The sequence below is a fragment of the Heteronotia binoei genome, chromosome 2 (assembly GCF_032191835.1).
Source record: "Heteronotia binoei isolate CCM8104 ecotype False Entrance Well chromosome 2, APGP_CSIRO_Hbin_v1, whole genome shotgun sequence".
NCBI classification, from domain to species: Eukaryota; Metazoa; Chordata; class Lepidosauria; order Squamata; family Gekkonidae; genus Heteronotia; species Heteronotia binoei.
The window spans coordinates 85,056,835-85,077,431 of record NC_083224.1 but is presented as its reverse complement, the minus strand read 5'-3'; the positions used below and the strand labels follow the sequence as shown (position 1 = coordinate 85,077,431).

The 20,597-nt window shown below is 43.7% G+C and overlaps 1 protein-coding gene across 2 annotated transcripts in view; it reads right to left on the bottom strand.

The window, feature by feature from the left end:
• GRM4 (glutamate metabotropic receptor 4) overlaps positions 1–20,597 on the bottom strand; it is a 618,169-nt gene that overhangs the window by 110,176 nt on the left and 487,396 nt on the right. For both annotated transcript variants that reach the window (XM_060231489.1, XM_060231490.1), the window contains one exon: positions 3,845–4,045. In XM_060231489.1, the coding sequence (XP_060087472.1) occupies positions 3,845–4,045 (201 nt within the window). The remainder of the gene's footprint in view (positions 1–3,844; positions 4,046–20,597) is intronic.

Here is a 20,597-nt window from a genome sequence, read left to right as displayed (position 1 = left end):
CAATTCAAAAAAACTGAAAATATGTCCAAAAATATTTATTAATTCAGATGGTGAACATCAACCACAATCAATTGATTCTTGGAAGTACTACAATGACATGTTCTTTGAGAGTGGAAGTTGTTTTGAAATTTGAATAAGCAATGGCTTAGATAAAGCTTACAGCGAAACAGGGGGAAATAGCCAGTTTTGCCTGTCAGCTTTACTCCCTTGTGGGAAACCGATATTTGATATTGAAGAATTTTTTATACCCTTGTGGTTGATGTTCACCATCTGAATTAATAAATATTTTGGACATATTTTCAATTTTTTTGAATTGATTTGTCAAGGGTTAACTCTGTTACAGGAGTCAGTGGTACACGGTGCCTATGCTTGCTCTCCAGTACCACCTGGAGACTGGCAACTCTACAGGCAGTAGATTCAGAGCAGACAAAAGAAAGCCCTTCTTCAGGCAACTAGGGCCAGCCCTAGGGCACATGGCACCCCAGGCAGACTAACTGCCTGCCACCCCACTCCCCTGGGGGCCCTAGGTGTGTGCACGCACACACCCCAGGCTGGGCTGCCCATTTCTACCCCCCACCCTCTTTCCTTTTGCAGCACTGCAGTGCTGCATGTGCTCCGCCACCACCCTCAGCACGCTGAGAGGAGTGCTGCTGGAATTGGCCCTACCCGCTTTGATGTGGGCGTCTGAGCATTCTCTCTTAAGAGAGCTTTGCTCCCCCTCCTTCCCAATGCCTGCATTGAATCAGGTAGGACTGATTCTAGCAGCACTCCTCTGAGCACGCCAAGGGGCAGTAGAATGTGGCACCGCATTGCGGCGCTGCAGAAGGGAAGGGGGGAGGAGACATCAGCAGTGGGGGGCAGCCTGGTTTGGGGTGCGCAGACAAATGGTGGTGGTGACAACAGTGGCAGTGGGGGGGAATTAGGCATTTGTCTTGGGTACCAGGAGAGGGGGAAAGCCCAATTCGGCACCCCTCCTCCTGGCACCCTAAGCAATGCCTAATTTGTCTGCTGGGTGAGCTGGCCCTGCAGGCAGCATGTAACTTTTGAATTTGCTGCTACCATTGACTTCAGATTACTTTTAAAGTGGATTAGACAAACAGATGGTGGTTAGGTCTGGTGACAGCTACTAGCCACGATAGCTATATAAAACCTTGGTCTGATCCAGCAGGGTTCTTGTTATATTCGTAATCTATCTATGCTTCCTGCCTGCCCGAGGCTGCCAAAATAGGTGGAAAGAGCATCAAGCACCTGATAAGCTTGAGGATACCTTTCGATGCCACCCCCCATGTTAAACAGAGATTTGGTCTTTAGGGATTAGTAAGTGAAGCTATTCAGGGCATTGAGAACATAAGAACATAAGAGAAGCCATGTTGGATCAGGCCAATGGCCCATCCAGTCCAACACTCTGTGTCACACAGTGGCCAAAAAAACCCCAGATGCCATCAGGAGGTCCATCAGTGAGGCCAGGACACTGTTGCCCCTCCCAAGCACCAAGAATACAGAGCATCACTGCCCCAGACAGAGAGTTCCAACAATACACTGTGGCTAATAGCCACTGATGGACCTCTGCTCCATGTTTATCCAATCCCCTCTTGAAGCTGGCTATGAGAAAAAGACTACTGCAGAACAAGCTACTTTAAAAGCACAACTACAGTTTTAAAAGATGGCAGTCCTACCTTTTATATATGCTCAAGAACCTCCTTGTTACAATCCTGACAGTAAGCCTGCTCAGCAGCTGCAGGATAGTACACAGGTCTGCATTGTTTACTCCCCTGCACAGCTTCCAGGCAAAGGATCAAAGGTTGTGCTCAACAGAGGTTGTGTAGGTTTGCCAACACCTATGGTCCACAGACAGTGGCAGGCAGTCCTGAAGAGGCCAGTTGCTCTCTCCAAGCTGTTAGGTTGACCTGCTCCCCACCACAACACCTGCAGCCACAGGCGGACCCAGGCAGGTTTAAAGGCAAGCTGAAAGGCAGGGACTGCTGCTTTTTCCTATTCCAGTTGTGAATGACTTGCAGTCAGCTCATAACACTTGATATACACAGAGAATTATTAGCATTGACATCCCTGCCATTCATGAGCAAAGGGGACAGTCACAGAGGACTGCTGAGGGATGCAGCCTGGGAGGGAGAGGGAGTGGAAAGCAGGACACAACTCTTAAGTACAGCAGCAATCAGTGCCTGATCAGGCATCTGCACCAGATGCTCGGTGCCCAGAAATAAGTGGGCAGACATCGGGGACAGCTTAATTTGCCCTCCCCCTTGGGCTTTGCTTGTATTTGAAAGTTCTCTGTCCCTTCCCTTGGGCTGGCACATACATACACACACAAACACAAACAATGCAAACAGGGTTACGCTATTCTTAGGACTGCACCAAATAGACTCAAAGTGCACTGGAGTCTTTCTAAAACTGGAGGCAGAAACAAACCCTTCCCTCTCCTGTATTTATCCCCCTCTGAAGGAGAACAAGATTTTAACCACCTAGAGAACAGGGGCCTATCTTTTTTTCACAGAATGAGCACAAGGGAAGCAGGAAGCGACCTCCAGTAGGATTTTAACATTCTAGATTTTGATAGCTCTTTCCAAACCTTGCCCAGATATGAGTGGGATTTGGAGTGTATAAGCAACGGCTGGAAAATCAAACACAGGCATCCCATAGAGCTCTATGATATGCTTCTTGTGTTGTCACTTGTACAACCTCTATAACATAGTGCTAGACTATCTGTAATTTGATCTCAGTGGGCTTCTCTATGACAGCAAAATCCAGTCTTCTAGGGAAGCAATACCCTGACACATAGTGAGGTCACATCTCTTAAAGTTGCATCTTTGCCATTTTTCATAGATCTTCCAAGAAATGGTGAACTGAAGTCTCTTTACACAGCAAAACATCCCAGAATATATCCACCCCATAATAACACTGAGGGGAGAATTGTTAATAAGAAGGGGGGAAATCAAATTAGTACTGAGGTATCCTAAAGCACAAACCATTTTAAAGTCAGGCCAATTAAGAAAATACACCCCACTGGCTTACTACAAATAACCAATCTGGCATACCATGGAAAGGTTAAAATGCCTTCAGAATATATTTATCCAGAGAGGGATGTGATCAGATGAGAAGTACTACAAAATCTTTAATTACAGTGATTTATTTAGCAAGTTGCCTCAAACCAAGGCTTTTTTTCCATTTCCCCCCAAAAAACTTTATCTTAAAACAAATTCAGACAAATTGCATAAATAAATCCCAATAACAGAAGAAAGCAAGAAAATCAAACAACATGATAGGGAAGAAATAAATAAGAGAGACAGATTGTGAGATTACAGAGGGGAGATAAATAGATGTAATAAGAAAGAAGGAACAGAAAATGTATATTAAAGAGATATAATGTGAGAAAGTGATGAGTTTCTAGAAGTTAAAGAATCACTAATCAGGGGAAAGGGAATATAGTCTGCTAAAAAAAAGAAGCAAAAATTGAAGGAGCGTATGGAAATGTGCAATATTAAAATGGGGATCATAGCTACTTTGGTTCCGGCTTGGCTAAGTCCTCCCTGGGCAGGGCTAGAAAATCATGGGTGCCTAGTCAACTACGTATTATTTAAATCCCACATTATTTCTGATTCCAATTTTGTGCATGGATTTATTCAGAAGGTCCAGTGAAGTCTGAGATGTTTCCTTTCAGAGAAAGGGAGAGAAATGTGCAATTACATTAAATTCAGATTCATATATTTAACCTAGAAAAGGGTGCCATGATACCCCATGGAGCTCCAATGATACATTATGACTGCATACATTTTTTTTCTCTGGAAATTATCTAACCTTGAGGATAATCCCACCCACTTGGACAGACCTGAGAAGTTGACGCTACGGATGTACTTGAGCAGCTCTGCACCATCTACTGGGTCCATCTTGGGGCAGAGGCCAACTTTCCCCAGGCACAAGTTCTTGTGCATGTTGTGCAGTGCATGGCCCATGGCGTAGACAGCATCGATGACAAATTGCACCTTCCCCTCCTGCTCATAGGCAGAGTCCTGGCCAATCCGCTCACGGTCTGCAACAACAAAAAGACACAGCGCTGGGTTCTGTGACATATTTCTGATAGAAGTTATAGTGCTACCAGTATTATTTACTTTATTGTACTGACTGCAGGATTTCAATTTCCTCAAAATTATACCACTGCCAGGGTGACTTTGCTGTGCCTCTAGCAAGTTAGCAACTGGCCTTCATCTAACAACTGAGCCCCTTGTTTTGTGGTGACAAATTGCCCTTGATCTTGTGCTATCAGCCCCCAAGGAGTCCAACGGAGATGGGACTCCACTACATAACATTGTCTTAACTTATTTTATTTCACATCACTGGGAACACAAATGCCCTGCCCCACATTTCACTTAAGCACTGTTTGTTTCATACTGCTTTGATCCTTGAACACTGAAACGTGTGTGTGTGTGTGTGTTCTGCTTGGGCCTGCTAAGCTTATCCTCATTTGCACATCATCAGGCATTATGCTGTCTCTTTTTTAATCAGATTCATGCCTTGTGACCCAATAGCTTCCATACTGCACTAATTCACAGAGAAGGCACAGTGAGGCATATATAATAGCCCTTTAGTATGCTTTTTGTGGTCCAGAATGAAAGCAGTTTTTCAGATAACTCATAAAATTAAGTAAGATGAATAGCGGAAAGCTTATTTTCATCTTACTAGTAAGTTTCCTAGTGGAGCAACAGATAATTAAAGTACTTTCACCATGTGAACTGAGGATATTGGAACAGATGCATGAAGCTGCCTTTACTGAATCAGACCATCAATCCATCAGGATCAATATTATCTATTCAGACTGGCAGTGGATCTCCAGGGTAGAGTTTTTCACAACAGCTACTACTTGGTCCTTGTAACTGGAAATGCCAGGGGTTGAACCTGGGACTTTTTGCATGCAAAGGAAAGGCCTTTCCACAACGCCTTTTCAACCTCATCCCAAATTCTACCACACCAATCTTTTGTCTGTAGACTGTCCCCGCCCCCCTCCACACACACAAACTTGTAAAAGAGTTGTAGTCAGCCATGCAGCATATTTCCCTTCAATGTCCCCAATTTATATGCCCCAGTCACGGTCCAAGCTGCAACTTGGCATCATCCATCTCACCACCAGTTGCTCAGTCTCTCAGGCACTATCAGCTGTGTCATAGGATGGTCTGTACAACATCCATCAGTTCCAGGATGTGCTCTATCAAGTCCTTGCCACTGCCAGACACTTTGTCAGTTTTCCTCCCATCCCTATCTCCCTCCCCCCCACCACCAGCCCAGCCAGCCCTGGATTACAGGATCATTCAAGTATATAGTAATTACTCAAGACAGCTGCCTGCCTTTCCCTGTCATAACTGTTCTTAATGGGAATTGAAACATGTTAATCATTCAGCAGAAGGTACGATTAATATTGTACACTGTTAATTAGACCTAAAAGAGGGACCCCTTGTGCTATGGTGTTGTGTGGTATAGTAGTACTGTGCCAGGAAGCAATAGCCAGAGCAGTTTCAACAGACTCCCTTTCCATAGAAGTTCATAGAAAGGGCAGGTGTTTGTGCATGAAGCAACATGCCTCATAGGGGAGCAGAAACTTCAGAAATAAGAAACATTCTGAAATTAAAGAAGGCACCGACCTAGCAAAAGTGAGGCAAAGGATTTTTATTCTGAAGGATTTATGATGATCATCTGTTGGGAACTGAGGAACTAATAGAGATGAAATTTGGAGACCCATGATCAGACCTATCCAGCATTTAAAAAAATAGATGTAGGAGTTACACATGCTCAGATTCAGACTAGAGATATGCAGGAAAGGGGAAGGTGTTTAACTCTTTCTCCCCCATAAATTTCACCAGTTCCACCACCACCACCCAATCTCTCTCACATACATATTGTACACTGGTTTTTTCCACCTTCCAAGGCTAATAATAGTGGGTAGAAAGGAGGCTCAAATGGTAGGCATGGAAGAGATAAACTCACCTTCCACCCTCACATATGACCCAAATCCAGATGGGTGTCCCTTGGCAGCTGGTATTTCTATTTTTTTAAAGGATAGGAAGATTGATGACAAATATCCAAGCTTCAAATCTGATTAGTTTCAAATTCTAGTACAAAATGCCTAAGCAAGTTGTGAACAGTGGCCACATGTGTTAAAATGCAGCTTCAGTCTGCAAAATATACGAGCAACCACTGAGGAAGGGCTGGGCTACTGAGTGTGTTATTTTTGTAGACAAAACCTGCAATTTATACACCTGGCCAGTATTCAAGAACACACTATACATATGAATTTTATATTCAAAATTTGGTTCTCAAGTGTAGCTCAGGGATGTCTCTCTATGCCGGGTTAAAATGAGCCGGCACTCTTCTGTGTACTTTTGGCCTGTATTGATTAAAGTGAATTTGCTGTTCAGCATCTGCTACAGTGTCAAACATGGACTTTCTTGTCCTCCCTCCAATCTCCTCTCCTGTTAAGAAGTTTCTACATTTAACAGTGACAGGGGACATATGTGTCTAGCAAGTGCTCTGCATACCCAGCAAGCTCCTTGCAGCAATTTCACAGGTTATACTAACTGTGCAGAATGTGTCTGTGGTGTGTGTAGCCCTGATTCTACCCTGTGATGTGTGGTGATTCATGTTAGAGGAAAAAGACCCACTCTCACTTTGATGCAGGAAAAGACAAACACAGCCAAGGAAATGATTCATTAGCAATTCAAACCTAAGTTTCCTGTCTCTAACATTGTCATCCTAACCAAAGTTACATTCTTCTAAGACTTCAGTGACTTCAGTGCATTTAGATGGGCATAACTCTAAGACATCAGTGTATTTAGATGGTCATAACACTACCTAGGATTGTACCATAACACTCAAGGTGTGTTAAAGTGTTAAAATTGTTATTTAAAATGTCAACTATCTAGAGGATATTAGAAATCAAACATAGTTGCAAAATCACCCATCTTCACTCTTTAGTAATAAATGCTTGCCCACATTTCTGAGAAGTCTTGTATCATTTCTGCATCAGCTTGAGAGTTTGCTGAAGCTCTAGAGAAAGAGAGTTTTCAAAGGGCAGAAGAGTGCCTCATTCACTGTTAATCATACTGTTGAAGTTTCTAATAGGCTCAGACTACAAACTTTGGTGTCTCATAATGTGGACCTACAATACAATGACAGTGCAATTTTCATCTAGTTTATATTGTAATATGAGATGCAGAGGAATGACTCCTCTCCCCCTCCTGTTCCTTTGTCTTTCCCTCCCCGCATCCTTCAGCCAGCTATTTATCTGACTGCAGCCCTCCTCCAGGATCTTTGAATGTTAGGATGTCAGGTACCTAGGGAACTGCATTTCCCAGACAGCTTGGCATCAGGGAAGCTGGTCCTGGCAATGTTTAAGGTGTTTGGGGAGAAGGAAGGAGGCTGAGGACCCCGTGTTGCTACAGCAACAGCCAAACCCAGCGTAATAGGTTTGGGAAGAGTGCCTGAGGGAGGTGAGGGACTAATTGAATGGCAGGAAGCTCATGGGAGTCAGAAACTTCAATATTCCTGATGCTTCATTAGGATTGCCCCTGGGTGCTTGTTGTGGGGAGAGGAGGGGAAGGTGATTGTAACCCACTTTGATACTCCTATTGGTAGAGAAAAGTGGGGTACAAGAACCAACCCTCCTCCTCCTTTTTAAAAAAAGGATTGCCTCTGGGATTTCAAAATTCAGAATGGGGCAGGGAGGCACTGTATGATTCCTCCCCACAGCAAAATAGCTTATTTACTAAACTGAAATCAATTTTTATCATTAGTCATTGCTTGTTCTGGCCGCAGGATAGAAGTGACAGCGGACCATAGTGATTTAAATATGATATACGAGAGGGAGCCATTTCTCAGCTATAGAAGCCTCAGACTATTTACAGCTTTAGATGTTTTATTTTCCATTTTTCAAACAGTGAGACACAACTGGCTTTATTTCCTTGTGGGAAGAATACTGGAGAGTTGGTGTTTCTTAATATCTTCTTCCTTATAAAATATACAAGCTGAGTGATTAGATTTGAGTCCAGGAGCACCTTACAGACCAACAATAGTTTTGGGGTGTAAACTTTCAAAAGTCAAGGCTCCCTTTGTGAGACGCAGCAAAACAGAAGTGGAGATCTGAGTTCTTTTATTCTAGACAGAAGGTGGGAGGGGTATTGTAAAGAATATTCTAAAAGATGTGGGAGGTACAATGTATATTGTAATCACCTTGATTAAAGCAGAAGGGAAATGCTTAGGGCCCCCCAGAAAATTAGCATCTGTAGTGAGATAAGAATCCTACATCCCTATTCAGCCTTGGGGGTGTCCATTCTTCTGAACTTGTGAATTAAGCTCAGCAATATTACACTGTAATTTGCCTTAGAAATGTCTTTGTTTGAGGACCAGAAGGGATTTGCTGAGCAAGGGAGAGCATGTAGATACCCTGACAAGCAGTGAGTGTCTTGGAACAGTACCAGTTCCTACAGTGCAACAGCAGATCCTTGCAGGTACTCAGGGCTGCTTCTTCCTCCCCGCACTGGTTTCAAAAACTCAGGCTTCCATTCTTTCCAAAACTCAGTTCCTATTCAAGTATGTTCAGTATAACATATTCCTGCAGTATGCAGCAGCCTCCAGACATCAAAGGTCATTAAGGAGGCACCATCAGCAACCAAGCAATATAACAGCTTAAAGAGAAGGTTTTTGCTTCACTTTGCAGCACTGGCAAATCCTGCACCTGGAACTGTCTGGAATACAATATGATCCAGTACAGTGCCATTGCTGTATTAGCTTGTTGTAACAAACCGAGCCAGGATTCTTGTAACACCTTAACATGTAAGCTTTATAATTTGTTACCTGAATTCTTCAGACCTACGGGTCGCCTTCAGAAACAGGCATTGGAGTAACCCCTGAAGTGTAGCCAAGATTGCAGTCACAAAATACTTAACTGGGAATAAGCCCTACTGAATTCAGTGAGACATATTTTCAAGAAACCTGTGCTGCAAAGCCAAGACCAAACAGAGTTTGGGGAAAACATATTAGAATCCCAACATTTTAGTGTAAGGGCAGAACTCTTGAATAAATGCCAAGAGCTTTAAATGACTAGACTGTTTTAACACTCTAACAACGTTTTAAGTAATAGCTCCCTTTATAGGCTAAAGTGATTACAGTTGCAGCTGTGGATGTATACACAACATTCCTAATTTGCAAGTGTTTGGTTTCTGCAATATAGGTGCATGTAAATCTTAGCTTTAAAAGTATGAAAAATGCAGACCAAGTTTTTTTTCAATATTTTTATTTTTAAGTGTATAGTCTTTGTAACTCCATCTTTGTTACAGGCTGATACTAGGGACCTTCTAGTTGCCTTGAGTTCTGTGAGGGGACAGCTGTCAGGCTGCTCCCAAGAGAATCTCTCTCTCTCATGCTTGTTAGAACTCTTATCTTCAAAGCCTGATTTGTTTCCTCTCACCACCAAATGCCAGGTGTGAGATGGCCTGGGATAGCTTGATTAATGATTTCTTGATCGACAACCAGCACTTAGGATATAAGATGCTTAGTTATAGCTATGTATTTTGTCTCATGGTCTAAGTTTCACTGCATGTTTGCATTTGGGACCCAAAAGATGGGAGCTTAAACCTGCTATTTCTTTAAGCTTGATCACTGCTTTTGAAATATCCTTGTAAGCAAACCTGGATCTTACATATTTTTCTTTGGGGTTTCTGCAAACCTGGAGTTCCTGGCCAGAGCCCCAGATATTAAGTATTCAAATGTGAGGAAAAGCCCCCTACTTTTCATGCATGTGGACATCATGATCACCAGCATGGTTGCCAGGGTGCCTGGAGATTTGACTCTCACACATCTGCTCTAAGAAGTGGACTTTGCTTACACTTTCTAAGGCTTATATGGCAGCTTTGCATTCTACATCTCTGAAGAGTGTGAGCCAGAAATACAGACATGCTCCAGCTGCTCCTTGTGTGCCCAGTCTTGGCCACTGCAGTGGAAGAAGTCACCATGTTTCCAGCCTGGCTCCATGGACCTAGAGCTAACAACAGCAGAATCCAGCTTGCTTTCCTGACCCAAGCTTACCCTGCCAGGCTGAACTCATTCCTTCTTAGTGGGAAAGTCACACGTACACACCCTGAGCCTGCAAGCAACCCATCTGTTTTAAGAATGGATTAATAGCTCCACTGTTGATCCTAATTGCTCAGCAACACCAGAACAATAAATCTTGCCCAGCAGAAGATGAGAAAGAGGAAGGACATCTCCTGTCTTCATCAAGTCTTTTGTCTAACCCGGGTGGTACCTAGGCCAGCATTTGATTACCTATTGTCACCCTCCTAGTTAATCCCATTTAAACTTAAGTATCCAGCCATTCCCATTCTTACTCCAGTCTAAGTACCCTGGGGCCAACACAAGCAGCATTGCAGCTTGGAAATTTCCAGGTTCACTGGACTAAGGTGAAGTTCATTGGCCAAAGCAGGCATCCAATTAGGTGTCAGTAAGGAATGTCCAGCCTTCTTGAACCTCCCATCTCTCCTCCCTTGGACCTCCCAGTCCCTAAGGGGTCTAAGAGAGTCTATTTAACCTCTGACCCAACTCCACTCATGTGTGCTTCTATTCAGCAACCCACCTTCCGCTGTCTAGATCCATCCCCAATTCTGGCCACAGTTTTGGGTCCATTTCCCCTGTCCTCTCATGTCGCCATTGGAACCTTCCTGGAAGAACTACGATGGTAAATATCGCCCTGTATGTCTACCCTGATATGTGTCCCTATTGATCTATCTATATTTCCTAGACCTGTGTGAATGTGTGAGTGTTTTGTATTTTTACCTTGTATGAAAGAAATATTATTCTAAATAAATTACAATTGGTTTTCATTAAATTAGAGTCCTTTATTAAGCATTGACTATCTGAACGGTTGAGCCTGGTATACACAGATAACAAAGATTCCTTTTTGGGGCCAGCTGTCTCTCAATCTAATTCCCCAATCTCATTTTGAGAGCAGTTTCCCTAACAGAAATTGGTGGAGAAAGCGTTGGCATTATCCTGTTTGTAGGAACACACGCGAGCCGACACGCGTGTCTTCATACAGACAGACGTAGGGTTGCACCGTTCAAACAGTCTTGCTAGGGAGGCTATTGTGTGAGTGATTGAGTGAATGAGTTCTGTGTGAACGGCTCTAGCGAGCATCTCTATATAATTGTGGGTTGGGCTACTCCCATTTCTATCATTCAGCGTTGGACTTCTCAGCCGCCCCTAGGAGGCCAGACCCCTCGAAAGAGGACTGAGCCCGATAGAACGCAAGGGGGAAGTCCCGTGAAGCCTGGCCGCCGTCCCGAGGCCTTTCTAAACGCGTCTATCGTGGGAGGGAATGTCAGGATAGGTCAGAGCTGTTAAGATCTGGATAGAGCACCCTTCCCTTCTCCCTTTTCTTTAGAGCGTAGTGCACACACACTACATACACACTCAGACACTTGCACACACACACCCAAGTCCTTACACGAGTCTAGGCCAAGGCTAGTCTAAGGCACCCGACAGTCAAGAAGGCAGGTGGGTCGTAGGACCGCTGCAATCTGACTGCTGGGCAACTTTTTATTTTGTTTGCCCGAGACGCGATCGTTGGGTCGGCTCGTGGCTCCCTTTTGCCCGAAGACGCGACCGTTGGGTCGGCTCGTGGCTCCCTTTCGCCCGAGACGCGATCGTTGGGTCGGCTCGTGGCTCCCTTTTGCCCGAAGACGCGACCGTTGGGTCGGCTCGTGGCTCCCTTTCGCCCGAGACGCGATCGTTGGGTCGGCTCGTGGCTCCCTTTTGCCCGAAGACGCGACCGTTGGGTCGGCTCGTGGCTCCCTTTCGCCCGAGACGCGATCGTTGGGTCGGCTCGTGGCAACCTTTTCTGGCCGAGACGCGATCGTTGGGTCGGCTCGTTGCCTAAAATTTCGCCCGAGACGCGATCGTTGGGTCGGCTCGTGGCAACCTTTTCTGGCCGAGACGCGATCGTTGGGTCGGCTCGTTGCCTAAAATTTCGCCCGAGACGCGATCGTTGGGTCGGCTCGTGGCTCCCTTTTCTGGCCGAGACGCAATCATAGGATTGGCTCACTGCCCCCTAAACCCAAGCCGAAGCGCAATCAGAGATTGGCAGTAGGCAAAACAAAAAAAGGGAACATAAGTAAAGTTGCCAGCCCAAGTGTAAAATAGCACATAGGAGCCAGGAAGCATCTGGAAATATGCTGCTAGTTCTCTCACTTGGCTGTGCCTTTAAGAGAATTTAGTGGAAGGAGCAAGAAGCTCTCCCTTGGGGTTAAAAATTTGTCCCGGGTCTGAGGAGATAGGCAATCTTCCCAGCCGAAAAATTTCCCTTTTGCTTAGGGCCAACAGAGGAAAAGCTCAGGCTCTGAGACTTTTAAAACTTTTGATTTGTTTGGAGGCAGAGGCTAGAGAAAAGCCCCTCCTGAGGAGCTCAACAATGTGTGCAAGGCCATAAGCCCATGCCACAAACATTTGTTAGTGTTGCAGAGAACTAAGGAAGGTCCTGCAACTCTCTCCTTTACTTGTGAGACACACAGAGGTGTCCTGCAAGTTCTTTGCTCCCCAATAAGCAGGAAAAGTGCCAGGGAAGGCTCCTGCATCAGTTAATTTTGGTGGCCTGTGGTTAGGCACCTAATAGTGCAGGAAAACCAGCCCTGCAAGTAAAGTTAGAACTTTGAAAGGAACTAAATTGTAAGCTATGGAAATTTTTGCCAAAAAAGAGGAAGTCCCCAAGTTGGAAAAATGGTTGTTAAAGAAAGGGGACAACCCTTGGCACAAGGGAATCTTTAACCAAGGCTCTGATCCCCTTCAGTCCTTTAGAGATATATTTGAGGAGAACTGTAGCAACAAAACAATAAGTTCGGGCAAAAGAGACCTTTTTGCGACATGGGGTTTGTTTGAAGCCCTACGGGATAGCACTACCTTGATTAAACAACTCAAGGAACAGCTTACACTAAAAGAGGTGCAGACAGAAAAGAAGGGAAAAGAATTGGAGGCAAGCCTTAAGAGACATGCAGAGGTGCTGGAGGATGAGTTCCGGAAGCATACAGCGGAAAAGGAACTCATACTCCAGACCCATGAGGCTGAAAAAGCAGAATTGCATAGAAAACATGCCGCAGAGGTAAATAGACTGGCGGCGGAAAACAATTGCTTGGACCTCGACTGGCAACATGCAAGTCGAACCATAGAGGAGATTAAGGCAGAGAAACACACCTTAAACTTAGTGCATCAAGACACCATGTCCGCTCTGAAAAAGGCCCAAGTGCAGTTAAAAGCATTGGACAAAGAGCTGGAACAAACAAAAGCCCGAAATGAAAAACTGCAACATGCCATAGAATATGCCTCAGAAAAGAGCCGAAGGGCGAGAGACGCAGCCAGCCATGAGGCATGTAAAAGGGAGATAGCGGCCCTACGAAAGAAATTAGACCTTAAGAAAACTTTCATAGCCACTGTTTCGGCCCCTGACCTCTATGATTTCACATCAGATGAGGAGAGTGAGGATGAAGAGGTGGTAGAAGGAAATAAAAACAGCTCAGCCCCAGTCCGTCCTGTGGTCACTAAAAAGACCACAGCCAGAAAACAGAATGAAGCTGAATCTGTAAAAGTAGTGAAGGAAACCAGATCTTGGGGAGCAGAGGACATTAAAATGGCTGCCAGCTTCCTTGGCCCCTATAACATAGACACCTCAGTGTTGTGGATGGCCAGCGCTAGAATTCACTACAAAGAAGCCTCCTTAACTGAATTAAACCATGTGCTGAGATTATGCGCCTCAGGCCCTGAACTAGACAAAGTAAGAAATGTAATGTATCGCCTGAACCTGTCTAATGCCACCATCTTAGAATGGATGGCTGAGGTACTATTTGCCACCTGGGATGGAGAGGATATAAAAGATCTCTACCATCAGACCTTACAAGGTCATGATGAGCGTCCAGTGAGCTATCTAATAAGGAAGAAATTCCTAGCAGAAGCAGCTAAGGTAGTATCACCCAAAGACAATGGGGAACCAGATTATGAGAATCAAAATTTCATATCCGATGTGATCAGAGGTCTCAATATACCCACCTTGAGGTGCTATGGCATAACAGCCCTGGTAAACACCACCTGGAAAGATCTAGAGGCTAATCTTGACAGAGTTGGCAATTTTATGGAAAGAGAGAGTAGAATGAAAGCTGACTATGCAAAAAGGGAAATAGTTCATGAAGACTACACAGCTAGATTAAGTGCGCATGAGAAGGAGATAGCAAATTTAACCCACTCTCTCCATGAGGTCAAATGGAGACTGGAGAATGCTTTAAAGCATGCCCAAGTCTCTGAACAAAGAGTTGCTGTTTTAGAAACACAGCTCACTCAGGCACAATATAATCAAGAGCAGGGTGGGCATGGAAAAGAGAGCCAGAACTGGAAGTTCCAAAACAATGGCCTTGGTTCCAGCTCTTCTTGCCATCCCCAGCTTGCCCCAAAGGTTCCCCTTCACAAGCAGGCTTATGCTCCTAGGCAGACGCAGTCAGCCTCTGGGCAACCCTGGCCTCAGCGGACCCCTCGAGACAAAGTCAGAATGGCAGCTTGGTCCCAGCTTAGAGCCACTGGAGCAGACATGAAGCAATTTGATAAGCAGCCCACACATGTGCTACTTGCTGCACTTTCAGAAGCCATGAAGCCACCAGGGCACATGGCTCCCAATGCCACAGGGTTTGCAGAAAATGGAGGTAGCTTCCCCAAAGCTACTGCTTTGGAAAATTTCCCTAATAAGGAAAGGGTAGGGAAACTTACAAATCCTACTCATGAAAAGGATTTAGAAATCCAAAAGCTTGCTGAGAAAAATCAGGAACTTCAGCAAAAGTTAGAAGCTAGTAAAGAAAAGGAAACTGCCAGTCTCCTGCAACATGTCCTGGAGTCTTGCAGGGCCACAGAGAGGAGACTGGAAATTCTGGAAGTGCAGGATAAAAGGAAATATGGCGGGGCAAACCCAGCTGTGCAGCCCCAGACTTCTTTCCCCCATGAAAATGAGAAAACAGTCCCTATTTCAGTTCTCTTACCCCAGAATCATGAAGGAAATGTGGTCTCTGAGCCTATGCAGAGTTCCACAATTATGGCACAAGGTATTCCTTTTTGCAAGGACTTGCTCCAGACACTCCTACATGAGCAAGCCTCAGCCCTTTACGCCAGAAATTTTCTGTCTTTAGCTCATCCCATTTGGGGAATTTGAAAGCCAGAATTCTGTGGAACTCAGAGAATGGTAGTCCCACATGGGCAGGCAAGGTTCCTTTGTCTCTGAACCTCCCCCCACCCAAAGGAAAATCTAACATCTAGACTTGAATGTCTCTTAAAACAGAGAGATCTGGCTTTATTAGGTTTAAAGGTAACAAGGGCACCTTTTCCCTTGACTAAATAAGAAAACATACAAGCAATGACTTGGACTACAATTAGACCAGGCCATTTCTCCAGGTGAGGCCTGGAGATCTCCTGGAATCCCAGCAAGGGTTCCAGCCTGAAGAGTTAGTTTTCTCTGCAGGGTAATGGGAGCTTGATGTAGTATGTATTTAGTTTAACCCTTTAAAGATGCCAGCATCAAGCACCTGAGAAAGAGACTGAACTAGTTTTTGTTAATTCAAAGCTTTCAGAGCAAGATGTAAGAAACTGTTTTAACTTTCAAATTGGCTGAATGAAAATCTGTGAAACTCCCAAGTTCATCTTTCTCTCTCTTGCTTATAAAGTCAAAAAAAATATTTATTTCCTCAGTTCTATGAATGTTAAATGGTATAGCCTCTGAGCTTGTACAGAGTGCCTGCAGATTAGTCCAAATAGAGCTGGCTAAAGTATTGCAAATGCTCAGCACTCCTGCCATCAGGAAGAAATGCTAATTGTTCTCCCTCTTGCTCAATGGAAATCTGTAGCAGTAAAGATTTGATAAGTAACTAAGGCAAAGGAATGGAGTTTTAAATGCATTGCCCTGAGAAATTAATTTTTTGTCTATCTCAGGTCTCCTTAAGGCACAAGCAACTCAGTGTCTTTGAGAGAGAGAGCCTCATTGTCTTATAAGAGGTGGTGCCTCTCCTTCTCAAAGGTCACAGCAACACAAGACAGCTAACCTCAAATGGGCAAGTCTGTCATTTAAATTTGAAAGTACAGAAAGTAGAACCTCCAGCTGCAGGAGCAGCAACAACTAATGTAGTACTGATTGGCAAATCTCATGCAGACCCTCTTGAAATAAAATCAGCCAAACTCAGCTTGAGTAAAGAAACTGGAAAGAGTTACAATTTTGAGCCCCACCCAGGCAGAAAGCTCATCATTCTCCTCCTCCACCTTTCTTTGTAAAAACTTATCAGGGTCAGATAAGAGAGTACTGGCCAAATCCATTGTGTCTGTTTTAGCCTTTTGTTAAGGTTAATCCAAGAGGGAAGGAATTTTGGTCTGTTAAAACCTTCCCCACCTTCTTCATCTAGGGGGGGAGGGTGGAAATAGGGTGGAAATACAGTTGAGGTATTTTTGTGCTATTTTGAATTCCCATCTCCTGATTTTGGGTCCAAAAAGATATAATTTCAAAAGTTTTTCATTACCAAACTTTTTTTTTAATATTGCAGTCTCTCACAGAGACAGCCTCTTCCCAGCCAGAGAAATACCTGGATGGAAGATGTGCATACTGCTTTGTTTTTTGTAAGGTTGCCAGTCTCCAGGTGAGACCTGGAGGTCTCTCCCAAAATCATAGCCTTTTCCCCAGTACATTGAGGCTAAGCCTCTGGAGGAAATAAGTGTCCAAGGAAATGGACTGCATGCCTTGTGATTTTCAAATTTGACCCAAATTTCTAGAAATCTCCAGCCTGGAGCTGGCATCCCACAGCTCTACTTACAGCCAATCCTTCTCTGCTAGAGAAAATCCTCTGCCTGTAAACTGCCCTAATACTAAGAGTTCTCTTAGATTAGAAGCTTTCTTTCTGTTATTTATTTTTGCTGCACCTTTTAAGTCTTAAAATATTTTTCTAGTGACTGGTACCAATCTCTCCTATACTCAGATTTTGTAGCTTTAATTTTAAGGGAAACACTTTTAAGAAATTGCTCCTCAAAGTCTATTGGGCATTCCCAGTGCTTTGTAGTAAAAGGAAAATGCTTTACAATCTATAGGCCCTTTGCTAAACATTAGAGCTAAGAAAACTTTATCTCACCAATTTTGGTTCCTACAAGAAGTATAGGACATCTGTACACTTCCTTGGGGTAAAATTACCCTCTCCCTGTGCTTTTTCTCTCTCAAGCCTCAAGAACTAACACTCTTGTGTTGGCAGAATTCCTGAAAGCTCTTGGTTTCCATTAGAAATCTGGATTCCTCAAATGTACTTCAACTATTGATATCTTCATTTTCTCTCTGAATGCCATGTGCATCATCAACCTTCCCTTTTTGCTATTTGGTGAAGCTTGAGTTTTAATTTTAGTTTAATCCAGTCTGCCTGTGGAAAGAGGTATCCACATGTTCTTAAGAGGCCCCCACCTTGTGGGCTCAGTATCTTTGTTTGGTCTTAAGCAATATAATGACCACTGAATGGTTCTGCCTCCACCTACTGTATATTTTGTTAGAACTAGACTCTTTCTGAGTGAAAACCCTTTTCTATTTTCCCATGTTCTCAAGGAAATGAGCAATAACCTGTTAGATTCTTAACGTAGATTCCTCAGGGTTCATTTCTAATCATGATTTTCTTCTTGCTACTAAATATCCTTTTGTGTTATTTTTGCATCTATAACCAGTTGGCTGAGCCTATCAAGGTTTTCCAAATTAAGTCTTCTTGTATTATGCTCAAATTTTGGTCTACTTGGTATTTCTGACAGCATGTTGCCTTCCAGCAACACATTCTTTGCACTCTGTGTATGCACAGAGGAGAATCGTTCTCTGGCACAAGCCTTAAACCTGGAGCATTGTGCCATCATCCTAGTTCTACCTTTTACTCCATAAAAGGTTTCTTCTTCTTCAGGGGATATGCTTTCGTGCTTCAAGTCTTTCTTTTGACTTGTCCTTGCAACAACTCAGCATTTTTCTCTTGGTACCACAGATGCCTTGCCCCATCTTTTCTCTTTTTATGAATTGCTTAATTTGTTTGTCAAGGTGAATTAACCATAATTTGATTTCTAGGATTTTGTAACTGTTTTGTTAAGTTTGCTCATCTTTTCTTTCAACATAGATGTGCAGGGAATCTGGACCTGCAAATCAAGTCTAATGCATGCTCAGTAGTTCTAATTGTTGATAGTCCTGTTAAGAATTGTTTTATGTATGTGTAACCATTATGTTGCTTTTCAGAGTTCTGGTTTTGTTAAGTTTTTGTTGAAATCTATGCTCACATGTGAGACCCCCATGCCAAGATCGTTTTAGCTGAACTAGCCCAGAGAAAAACTGGATTTAGTGGGACCTGATCACCTCACTTATGTCCAGGTTTTAATTTCTCTGCTCTAGCTCACCTGTCATTTGGGGTATGATCCCTCTCATATAAAGCTAGCTAGCATTGTTCTATTGAGGCCTCAGTTTTTGTTTTGAAGTTTTTCTATTGTTTTGACAATTTATTATATTCCAAAGCTATAGCAAAGGTTTTATTTTGGTCTCCTCTCTTCTTTGTGGAACTATTTTCATTATATGGGGGACGCCCCAAACTATGGTCAGTTTCCTGGAGCGCCAAGCTTGTGCACAATGTTTTATTTTAAGTTTTATGTTGCAACAAAGAATATTTGGGGTTGTGTTTTCTGAATTGTGTATGTTACTTTCCTTCCTTGACAAGGAAAAAGCCTCCTAAAGTCTTGAATGCTTAATGTGATAGGCAAACCTGCCCAATGCAGGCCCCTAACATGACATATGTAAGCTTGTGACGTAAAAGCTCACTGGTCACCATACTTTGGACAGGAGGACACTTCACTAATAGCTTTTTAAAACTCCTTTCTTCATGGTTGAATGTATGCATTTTTGATCTGCTTTCACTGCTCCCTACAATGGTACAGAATCATCCCCCATGTTGTCATGTGTGAATGTTTTTGGTTCCTTTTTGGTTCTTTCCTCAAAGCCCACTGTTGCTCTATGGACCATCAGTGATACAGGCAGAAAAGCACCATTGCCAAGTCCATGCTGGGTTACAGGAAGAATTCCCTTTTAGCAACCATAAAGACAGATTTCGCTGGGTGCTAGGGGGGGTGGGAAGACTCTTTAGTTCACCCTCCACTAGGACTTTCACATACCCAATAGGTACATGGAAGAAGATCCTCTTCAAACCCCAGTATAAGAAGCTTATCAAGGGGGGGAGAAGAAGAAAAGAAGACTCAAGATTAAGATATGGATTCAGTTGTAACCATAAACTCTAACGTACCTGTGTGTTTTCCTAATCAATTATTGTCATGATTGTGTGTGATTTATAGATCAATTCTTGTTATTTATCTGGTTTAAATAGCAGTAATGATTTTATGAACTCAACTTTTATTTCAATGATTGTAACCCTGTGTTTTAATACTGTATGCCCTACAATGTTGCCAATGCCTGTTATCCCTGCATCGTAGTATTCAAAGGAAGGAACCTTTGGCCTATTGGAATATTTTTCCAAATTAATTTTTGAGTAGTTTAGATAGTGGCTCCAACCTTTTTAGAAAGACGGTACACCCCGATAGACACCTGAAGCTACGTGGACTCGCCGCCTGTCAACTACAGATATGGACATTGTGTTATTGCAAGACCTCGCCACCAGATGGTGACGTAGGTCTTGAGGGGGGGAACTGTGAGGAAAAGCCCCCTACTTTTCATGCATGTGGACATCATGATCACCAGCATGGTTGCCAGGGTGCCTGGAGATTTGACTCTCACACATCTGCTCTAAGAAGTGGACTTTGCTTACACTTTCTAAGGCTTATATGGCAGCTTTGCATTCTACATCTCTGAAGAGTGTGAGCCAGAAATACAGACATGCTCCAGCTGCTCCTTGTGTGCCCAGTCTTGGCCACTGCAGTGGAAGAAGCCACCATGTTTCCAGCCTGGCTCCATGGACCTAGAGCTAACAACAGCAGAATCCAGCTTGTTTTCCTGACCCAAGCTTACCCTGCCAGGCTGAACTCATTCCTTCTTAGTGGGAAAGTCACACGTACACACCCTGAGCCTGCAAGCAACCCATCTGTTTTAAGAATGGATTAATAGCTCCACTGTTGATCCTAATTGCTCAGCAACACCAGAACAATAAATCTTGCCCAGCAGAAGATGAGAAAGAGGAAGGACATCTCCTGTCTTCATCAAGTCTTTTGTCTAACCCGGGTGGTACCTAGGCCAGCATTTGATTACCTATTGTCACCCTCCTAGTTAATCCCATTTAAACTTAAGTATCCAGCCATTCCCATTCTTACTCCAGTCTAAGTACCCTGGGGCCAACACAAGCAGCATTGCAGCTTGGAAATTTCCAGGTTCACTGGACTAAGGTGAAGTTCATTGGCCAAAGCAGGCATCCAATTAGGTGTCAGTAAGGAATGTCCAGCCTTCTTGAACCTCCCATCTCTCCTCCCTTGGACCTCCCAGTCCCTAAGGGGTCTAAGAGAGTCTATTTAACCTCTGACCCAACTCCACTCAT